The 10,734-nt window shown below is 40.1% G+C and overlaps 1 protein-coding gene across 5 annotated transcripts; it reads left to right on the plus strand.

Annotated features, from left to right (window-relative positions):
- The first annotated feature begins 539 nt into the window (after nt 1–539).
- On the plus strand, nt 540–10,215 carry LOC110836131 (hemolymph lipopolysaccharide-binding protein). 5 transcript variants are annotated; one of them, XM_022076982.2, is made up of 5 exons: nt 540–656; nt 3,888–4,059; nt 4,841–4,961; nt 7,601–7,882; nt 9,740–10,215. In XM_022076982.2, the coding sequence occupies exons 2-5, from the start codon at nt 3,907–3,909 to the stop codon at nt 9,931–9,933; spliced, it is 750 nt and encodes a 249-aa protein (XP_021932674.1). In that variant the 5' UTR covers nt 540–656; nt 3,888–3,906; the 3' UTR covers nt 9,934–10,215. The 5 variants fall into 5 exon arrangements, with proteins under 5 accessions (XP_021932674.1, XP_021932675.1, XP_021932676.1 ...); XM_022076983.2 differs by having other exon boundaries at nt 7,604–7,882; XM_022076984.2 differs by having other exon boundaries at nt 4,847–4,961.
- The last annotated feature ends 519 nt before the right edge of the window (nt 10,216–10,734 follow it).

Below are 10,734 nucleotides of genomic sequence, written 5' to 3' on the forward strand. Positions count from 1 at the left end.
GATCGTGGACCAACGTTTGAAAGCCCCTCATAATCCCGTAAGCTTAGAACCGAGATAAGAGCATCTATTGTTCCTTTTGTGTGTGTAGTTTCGGCGACAGACTATGAAAATATCGCCAATGCTAGACCCTGAAGGCGCACTTAATTCTCCCTATAATGAAGCATACAACACGAAGACTTTAGTACAACGGATTTTCAAAATGTCGTATATTCTCTCCAGACAAAGAATTTGTTTCCAAGACTTTGTTTACATTCTCAAAGATAATAGGAACTCCCGCCTGTCCTTCACTCAGTCCCAGAGACACAGCATGGTCCTTCCAGTTTGCCGATAGATCGAACGTCTTTTGGCCACATCCACACAAGCTTCAGTTTGTTTGTTTGTTTGTTTTAATTAATGCCCTTGTGCCTTGGATTGTGTAACTGGCAAATGCCACTGCTCAGAAGTTAGACCCACACAACACCCTCGATAACAACTCGTAAATTTGTTATATATAGATACACGTATTGGTGGTAGGAGTTTTTTTATTTTGGCAACAGCGACATTCTTTTATTTTGGCCTCTATCCCCGACGTTTTTTCCGTCATCTCCACAGACTTGCACTCGGCAACACAACGCTCAGATCCGACCAGCACATCACATTGAATTCGCAATATTACTGTAAGTACGATATTTTTCTGTTTACGTGCCTGTTCAACTTACAGCCAAGAGCTCAGTACATAATAGAGATAACTACAATTACGTGCACGCTATTTAAACAGTATTTGGATACTTGAGTCCTACCTCCGGGAAGACTGTCTCAACACCGTTCAGCAAAAGAGTAGAAGCGACGAGAAAATTTTGGGGCTGAAAGTGAGGGACACTATAATTCTGAGGGAAGAAATCTGCTTATCGGTAACTGTTGTAATTGTAATTTCGAAGGTTATGTAAGTAGAATAAAAATTTTCTTGGATATTATCCATCGTCTAGTAAATATAAAACGTAAAACGACGTTTCGGAGATGAGCTAATCCCTATCTCCGGAGATAGGGATTAGCTCTATCTAGTGGGCCCAACTGTGTAGGAACCTGAAGACGGGAGATAGAGTCCCATCTCCGAAACGTCGTTTTTACGTTTTATATTTACTAGACGATGGATAATATCCAACAAAGGTCCGGAGATAGGGATTAGCTCTATCTAGTGGGCCCAACTGTGTAGGAACCTGAAGACGGAGATAGAGTCCCATCTCCGAAACGTCGTTTTACGTTTAATATTTAATAGACGATGGATAATATCCAAGAAAGGTCCGGAGATAGGGATTAGCTCTATCTAGTGGGTCCAACTGTGTAAGAACCTGAAGACGGAGATAGAGTCCCATCTCCGAAATGTCGTTTTACGTTTTATATTTACTAGACGATGGATAATATCCAAGAAAGGTCCGGAGATAGGGATTAGCTCTATCTAGTGGGACCAACTGTGTAGAAACCTGAAGACGGAGATAGAGTCCCATCTCCGAAACGTCGTTTTACGTTTTATATTTTATTTACTAGACGATGGATAATATCCAAGAGGTCCGGAGATAAGGATTAGCTCTATCTAGTGGGCCCAACTGTGTAAGAACCTGAAGACGGAGATAGAGTCCAATCTCCGAAACGTCGTTTTACGTTTTATATTTACTAGACGATGGATAATATCCAAGAAGTCCGGACATAGGGATTAGCTCTATCTAGTGGGCCCAACTGTGTAGGAACCTGAAAACGGGAGATAGAGTCCCATCTCCGAAACGTCGTTTTAAGTTTTATATTTACTAGACGATGGATAATATCCAAGAAAATGTTTATTCAATTGACTCTTCACCATCGTCAAGAAGTTTTAGATTTGTTATGTAAGTAATTTAGTGGCCTCCATAGGGGTGTACATTCTGATAAAATTCAAATCGGGAGGGCTGCATAAGAAGAAATCGGCAACACAAAAGCTCTCACAGGTTTCCATAACTTGAGTGCCATAAACTTTATCCTTAAGTTTCAGCCGCTGGATTCCAAAGATTATCTAAATAATATTTACAAATTCAGTCCGTACCGCAAAGAAAACACCACATGTCCCCGTTACAAAGATCTACTTGTTAACGATGCTTAAATATTTAAAATCAACTTGTGGTTGTTTACGACTTCAATTTTACAAATTCAGTAAAAACTAGAAATTAAATGGTGGACTTCAGTAGACTTATAAAATTGAGCATATGACCCACGAGTTTAATTTTTTGTCTCTGAAATAATTGTATACACAAAGATTTAAGCAACGGTACACCACACACGAATATAATCGCTTGACAAGTTAATTTATGGCGACTGAGAGTGACAAGTTTTGTGAAAAACATTGGAATGTTATTTTAAGCAGATTTAACTTCAGTGGCGTGTACTGTAAGATGTCAGCGAACTTTCCTGTTTTAGTCAGTTCGTTGTGAAGTGTTATAGTTGAATTATATTGTGTATTTCAGAGAGCATGAAATTAGAGGAATCAGTTACTCCATGATGAGAGACAAAGAAACGCATTAGTTCTACAATATGAAGTGTATGTGAAAGTAAACATCAATAATTTAACGCCACTAGACTTATTCTGAATGTAGGTTCAACCACACTGCTATGCGATGATAATGTTATTTGTGTGACGTCACGCAATAGAATAATACGGCATCCAAATTGCGACGCTTATGTCGGAGTTCAACTGCTTTCACCAAAGAGAGTGATATTTAGACAGCTAAAACAATGTTTACTTCCCAGTGGTAATTTTTTTAATGGTGTGTTTAGATTTTAATTAACAAGACTTGATTCGTTACGAATTACAATACAATACAATGTGAGAGGACGGAAGTTTGTTGAATATATTAATAGAATTTTTGCTGTTGTGGAAACTGGCAGTATGTCCACAGTGTTAACTAAAGAACAATATAAATTATAACAACAATTGTTAATTTCTCAAATGTTTGTATCTCTCCGTTCACACACGTTCACTCCCTTGGGATACAAACGGTCTACATTTTCTAAGTGACATTTTTCTTATTTAAATGTCTCATTATATTTTATGCTAACTTTCTCCAAATATTCTAAAAAGTAACGTTACAAGGATAATCGAATTATAAATTATTTTCCTTGCGTTTTTTTAATATTTACCGAATCGAAAACTGTTTATTATGAGAATAGTAAATCTTCGAAGTATTACCTTTGTGTGTTGTAATTCTACGAGTGACAAAATGTATTATTTAGAACTTAAGATGGAAAGCAATGTTGGTTCTTACTTAAGCACAGACAGGAAGACATGTGAGGTAGTAGAGGTGAGTAGTCATCCGACATGTACCCAAAGGAAGAGGCCTGGGACCCACCGGATAGTAGGCTGTTTCGACCCCAGAGCTGACTAGACACAGTGGCAAACAGAAATATTTTCTATATGAGATTCGAAGATCTCGTGGCTATTATAATAATGACGTTGATCTTCTGGTTGCAAAGCCAGAAGACCCCAGGTAGATGACAGCGTTTCGTATGAAAATTCTGCAACCAGCCCTCAATATGACTCTCAAACGTTACAACCTGCCTAGAAGTGTACATGGCGTTACAAACCAAAAGGCCAAACAATTACATAAATATTTTGGAATCAAAACCGGTTGTCCAGCCCTAGGTCACCGAATAATTCCAGCTCTTTGAAGCTTTGATATGCTTTGAAGCTTTGATATGCTATTTCGTTGTCCAGTACACACCCAAAACCTTCAACATAGACTCCCATTATAAAATTTCACAAAAGATGAAAAAAGCTGACAACAAGATACTAACCCCTTCCCCCCGGGAAAAAATCTTGAAGGCTCTTGAAAATGCGTACACGCATATGAATGCTAGTCACTTTTGAATTCCGCTTTAAGCAGGTTGCTCGTGTTTGCAATCATGAGGACTGCTGTTCTGTGCGGATGTCTGCTGAGTCTTCTGTTGCTGAACAGCGGCATAACAAGTGAGTCCACATGCTCTCGTCACCCGGCCACCATCTTCAAGCTCGCCATCACGAGTTTCCGCAACAAGACAGGTCACTGGACGGCTCAGGTTAGTGAAATATCAGTAAACTTCTACCACACTAGACGGGGCAACAACCCAGAAGACAGCCATCTTCACGTGCTCTTCTTAACCACAAGAGAACTGGAGGAACTTTGAACTGAAACGGAGTATTTGGAAGAACAGCTCCCTATATAAAGAAATAAAGTGTTTGGACTCGAGTAAGGAATTTAAGATCGCAAGTTCCCTAACCATATACTGAAATATGTTACGACTGGACTACGTTAACACTGATTACGAGGTCAAAACAGGTAACATTTAGTGTAGTCTTCAACTAGTGATGGAATATGACGAAATATGGTCTCCCGTACCACTGCACGTGTTTATACTGTCCACAGATCACGAGAAAATCCCTGCAAGGGGAAGTTGTTTCTGGTGCGGTGCGGGGGGAATGTTTACTGCCTGATGGACTAGAGGGCTGCTATTGGTGGGAAGTGTGATACGTCAGAGTTTTACGCTACTACACAGACTGAAAACATCAAGCAGTTAAGAGTAGCGTGTAGTGAGCGCACTTTTAATGTGTTCTGTGGGTGTTACGATAATATTCTAGATTAAATCGCTGTGCCGCTGTGAGGTAATCTTAAAGCTGTACACATCACAACACATGAAAGCCTGTCGTCTGTTGTTCGTTCAGTGGTTGTGGAACGAATGCTTTTAGGATGGATCGTCACTCACCGCGAAATCTTGCGCATGCGCGTATATCGAATTCCTAGCAGGGATTTTCTCCTGGTCTGTGAACTGTACTTGTATCGTAATACGCATTTAGATGTAGTTACAGCTGGAACACAAAGGGAACGAGGACGGTGAGGTGACCCGAGAAGTAGACTTCGACCAGACAGTCACTCCCCACTGCGACGGTACGGAAACCGTCTTCATTGTGGCTACCATCACAAGTACGTCGTCACTTCTTCGATTTTCGAGTGGTTTAGAGCGGGGGCACCTAAAACGAGCGGGCGAACGACGCCACCGGAAGGGGGTGACGCGTAGGAGACGTATTCTGCGATCTCAAAGAACGTGAGCGACAGCTTCAAATGCGCAGACACTGTTCATCAAACGTGTTCTCACATCATGATATATTCAAGTTCTAAAAATTTTCCCACAATATTATTTAATTCTTTCCGCTGTCTCCTTAAACAGTTTCATCTACAGGATGTCACTATTAGTCTCAATGACACTGTCCACCTAGACTGATTACCTGCTCAGTCACTGTTTTCGTAGTCTCAACCCTATCCATCACTTCTCAGTTCTTTCAAGTGTTCGCATGGCGCTAACCATTTATACTTTCCCTTTCTTAAAGGAAAGTTAATCCATCTGTTCACCAAGACCTTTCTCTTCTACGGGGGTTTAGATACACATGGTTAGACAGCAGACACAAATTACTGTGAAACATTCGTTAAATATTTTACAGCTCCCAACTTCGTAAAATTTTGTAAACACATAAATTCCCTTTCAGCATGTCACACTGAGAAGGAAAACGATTTTCTGTTAGACACTGCATCATCTGATCTTTGTGGAGTTAGCAGAAGAGACTTTCTTTAGTAAAATACTGTGGTACGACGCATTTAATTATTTTTCTGAAGAAGTGTAATTAATTTCTCTGTTAGTAGGATTTGAGGTTTTCACAGCGGCGAGCATGGAGATGGCTCTCTTATGGGTTGTAACGCCGTGTTGCCTGGTACATGGTTTCAGAGGCTCTCTCTGCCTCATCGCCCTAATGGTGGAAACAGCAAATACCACCGAAACGTTGGTAAACTTCTACCAAACGCTTAAATCCAGAAAAGAGACATCTTCTATTTCTCTCTTGTGCACTTTTCGTCTCCTGCACATATTTCCACGGAAACAAATTGTTCGGGTCGAAGACCTTCTCTCATTCCTTATGAAATATTATTGATTTCTATCCTTACTACTCTTTAAGACTTGGCGTTACTATGTATATGATTTTTAAGCACATGAAATATTTATATCCTATTCCATATAATCTCGCAAGTATGAAATTCGTTTCTTCCATATATTTTGGCTTCCTACCAGAACTGTCATGTTACTTTTTGCCCCTCGATTTAATTTCCAATGGTCTAAGATTTTTTTATGTGGGTCTTACTTCATTCGTGAAAACAGTTCGATTCAGCAGCTTTATTTATTTAAGAGGACACAACACTCGTTTCTCGATTTCACAGAAATCATGGACCGTGTTCCTAACCGTTGCTGCATTCACTGCCTTCGCCCTTGTTTTACGTACGAACAGTAAGAAATTCGAGTTGCTACAACTGTTCTTTTGTGCGCCTGTCGAATAAGAATTGCGAATGGTCCAGTTTCATCCACATTTTCTACAGATTTCGTATAATTACAAATTATCAGCATTCTCTGACTACACATTTTCTCATTCTGCAGCTCTGATTTTGCATGAAGTACGTTGGTTAAACTTCTAAAACACTAAAATTTTTGTGAAGAAGTCTCAAAAAGAACTTTGGATTGCAGGAGGACCTACAATACCTCTGTACAGTGTCTAGTGTCCCAGTTCTTTCACGACTCACAAATGCGTTCTGACTGACGGTAAAAATGTAAAGGCTGTCATCCGCACAGTTTGAGTGCCCCCGCCCGAAATGTCAGTTGCCAACATTGCTGATGACTGACACAAAAAGAATCTGCTGTGTAAATATTCAAAAAGTTCGCAGTGAAACTGTTTATTATTTTACTCTGTTCCAATCTTCCTCAAATATAATGCCCTCTTCAAAGACCGTACTCGGATGTAATTTAAAATATATTGAAATATTTCTACACATAGCAATTTGTCAATTGAGACCATCGATGTGTAATACGCTTTTGAAAATTATTCAATGACATTTTCAAATATACAGAGATTCATCTGCAGAAAATGTATTGATTTACATTCCCAGCTACGTTCAGCTTCTTCCAAAATGCTTAACTGAAATGAAAGTCACCGAATGTACTGTACAAACGAGAAAACAAAAGCACATCACATGGGGACAAATATCGTATTCTTTCATGAAACGTTAGTGTGGTCATAGCATCTACCTTGAAATTCTGCAGAAATAATGTTACAAATCAGCACGAACAGGAACAAAATTACTTTGAATCATTTCTATATTCGTCTGTTTCTTGTGAAATTCTGTGCTATCATAAGTGTGAGAAAATAACATGGAGTAACCATTCTGCAGCCCGAGTCGATTTTCCAAGTACGAATATTGGGATTTGTGAACTTCAAACAGCAATAAACAGATGTTCTTGTGGCGCGTTGTCGTAGAACAGCTCTGGTTCGGCAGAGTAAACGAGTTATCTCAGGGGGAGGTATCACGTGGGACGTCAGACAGAGTCACTGATGGTCAGGTTACAATATGGGGACTAGTAACAAACTGGTTCAGGTGTTATTTAGATACAATCAAACCGAACAAAAATAAGACACATGCAAATGGTTAGAGATTAAGAAACGAGAAATAACTGAGGTGCATGATACCACACGCCAAACCAACCCGACGTCACTTACGGCTCACCCAATCGTTCTCTCCCTTTGCAGCAGCTCCTGAAGGCATCGCCGTTTTAAAGCCAGAACGTCGGCGAACTGTACCACCAGGTTACAAAAGACTGTCGAACTCGAACTACTTCAAGGAGTACCCAGAAGCAACAAAATGGATTGAAGCACGTGACATCTGTGAACGGGAAGGGGCCCATCTTGCCATTATAAACTCTGAAGCCGAGGGAAAATTCGTCTCGTCCCTCTGGACCAATAAATTATTCCTTTGGGCCTTCATTGGCACCCATGACCTCTATGAAGAGGGCAATTTCGTCACGATACACAGTGAGTATACGAAGTTGAACCTTTCTTACAATCGCCTCTGCGAAGGCAAGGAGAGCCAACATATGACTACCGCTTCTCATGTTCCTGGTAACTACGTGATCTGTTCCCATATGCTACACCGCCACTCAGCTCCCAGTCAATTCACAGTGGCTTCCTAGACATCCCTCCCCAACAGACATTTCCTCAGAAATATGGCAACTGTAATGAGTCCCGGAACATTTTAAAAAAAATTGCAACAGCCGATGTGGGTTGTCCCCGAAAATATATTTTCGTTTCCTGAAAATTTGTTTTTAGGATTATAAAAACAGTCAAAATCGAGGTTTGTCATTCTTAATAAAAATTTGATCAAATCTTCTTGTCCCGAAGTAAACTCTAAATACCGATCCATTTCTACGCAGAAGGGTATGAAAGGAGAGCAAGCTGTGTTGTTACTCTTTGCAACGAGTCATCGGGAATGTCTAAGAAACAACGAAGGACGATATTAAATTATTGCCGTATGAAACAGACACAGTCCCTAGATGATGATGTTTATGAAGACGATGATATTGCAGCGATGTAATACGTACCAAAATACAGTTCCTTCTGAAATCTCCTAGCCGATATAAAATTTAATCCGTATCTTAACGTCAGTTCACAAGCGTCACCACAAGTATCGTCCACATACGCACAGAACAAATGACACTTGACGTAAAATCATAAGAGTATCTCTTCAACATTGTCTTCTTGCTAAAAAAAATCATCGTCACTAAAATGCTCGAGGACACATTTTAAACGCAAGTCCTCTTTCCTCTTCGCGGTTTCATTTGTTTATCAGAAACTGACTGTACCATCAAATACAGGACAGTGACATCGTTTCAATACAAATTACAAACAATGCTGTGTAAAACCTACGACAAACGATGAAATGCTTCACAACTTGTTAATTTTAACAAAGTTACATTCGCAAACGACAAGCGGTATTTTACTTTGCTAAGGTTTAATCCCCATCTGCACAAATCATGCGTTCTTATCATCTTCTTCAACTAACATAAACTACTAACAACACAAATGATTTTGACTTAACTCTGTAGCAACATGTTCCACTCATTCAGACGTGGCCATGATATGGAATTCCGTTATAATTATAAATAAATAAAATCGTTCACTACCTCTTTGTTAAATATCGCACAGATACATGTATCAAATTTACAAACTTGTAAATGATCAATTACCACATGACTTTTATATTATGTGTCGCTTGCAAGTTCTTTCCTCCGCCATGTTAGAATTATCGGCTGCCAATAATTAAAAATTACACTAACTAACTAACTAACTAGATGGCTTACCGAACCCGAAGGTTCATCACCGAATTAACCAAAGCCCTCCACCGGACCCTGTCCTGGGCCAACAAAATCCAGTTTCCTTCAACTCCTATCTCCCATAGATCCCGCCTGAGATTATCCTCCCATCTACGTCTAGGTCTCCCCAGCGGTCTCTTCCCTTCAGGTTTCCCAACCAGTACCCGGTGCACACCTCTTGTCCCATCCATGCGCGCTACATGCCCCGCCCATCTCACTCTTCTCGACTTAATCACCCTCACAATACTGGGGGAGCAGTACAGATTAAAAATTACACATTTAGGATAAACCCCGAGGGTACAACGTCCGTACAAAATCTCATACAAATCCATTCAACAATTCTGGAGACGTATTATACGGCCAGAAAGACATTGTCAGCCCCATAATAAGTGTGGTATACCCTGTAAATGCAGACATACGTACATATGACGTTACCACAATAAAGAATATAGAGGGTGCTGTGCTCTCAAAAAGGACTCTGCTTAGTTAGTTGGAAAACATAATATTCTTCTGTTCCCAGACCAGACGCTTCAAGAAGCTGGCTACAACAGGTGGTCTCCAGGAGAACCTAATGGAGGGAGTACAGAGAATTGCGGTGTAATTTTCCAGAACGGGCTCCTAGGAAACTACTTCTGTAGTCTTCCCCTGCCCTTCTTCTGTGAATTCGAGCCTGAAGTAGTGTCGCGGTCATTTTCTTTTCGAGACGAAGCATAATTATTAATAATAACAATTAAAGTGTTCCTTACTAATCTACAGCAGCAAAGATTTGGAAGTGTGTACTGAATCCATTGCTTGCCACTCACTAAGCTATCTCGCATTTCTAATCTCTGTTCGAGATGTTGGATGTGAACATCTTCTTTCTCCCTACATGTAATACTAACTATTATATGCTTAACAGAAACATAAATTACGTCGACACAGAAATATATACATGTGTCCCAAAAATATGTATCCATTTTATTATAGTACGGAATATTAAAGATCTTAAATAATGCATCTCGGCACAACCTGTCTTTACGTATATACGATATCTTCCCAGAATTCCCGTGTGTCATGTTTCCAAGCTACGCCGCAACATGGCGTTCCATTGGTTTACAAGTAACCGAACAGCTTATCAAATCAAATGTTTCAAAACAAATACACCAAAAGTTGAACACCCCCAACCAACTCAATGCTAAAGCAAGTAACACCAAGTTTCCTACCTGCGTCACTGGACGCCGTGGCTCCCGACGGCCGTCAATAAACAACACATGGCTCATCACACAAAATTACATTACTTGGACATATTTACATACAGATTAAGCTTACCATGCTTCGTCCTTCCATACTCGACGCTCGGTTACACCAAACAAATGGAATGTTTACATCACTTTCACTCAAAATCACACGAAACTCTCGTAACGACAAGTGAACTTTTTAACCGCACAGCGACAAGGAAAGAATTACGTAGAACAAAGTCACGTTGAAAACACGACAGTTCACATCAGGCAGGGGCCAAACATTAACTAACAGGGG

The sequence above is a fragment of the Zootermopsis nevadensis genome, unplaced genomic scaffold (genome assembly GCF_977971745.1).
Source record: "Zootermopsis nevadensis isolate Lab colony 2312 unplaced genomic scaffold, Znev_1.0 Znev_ptg000019l, whole genome shotgun sequence".
Lineage (NCBI taxonomy): Eukaryota > Metazoa > Arthropoda > Insecta > Blattodea > Termopsidae > Zootermopsis > Zootermopsis nevadensis.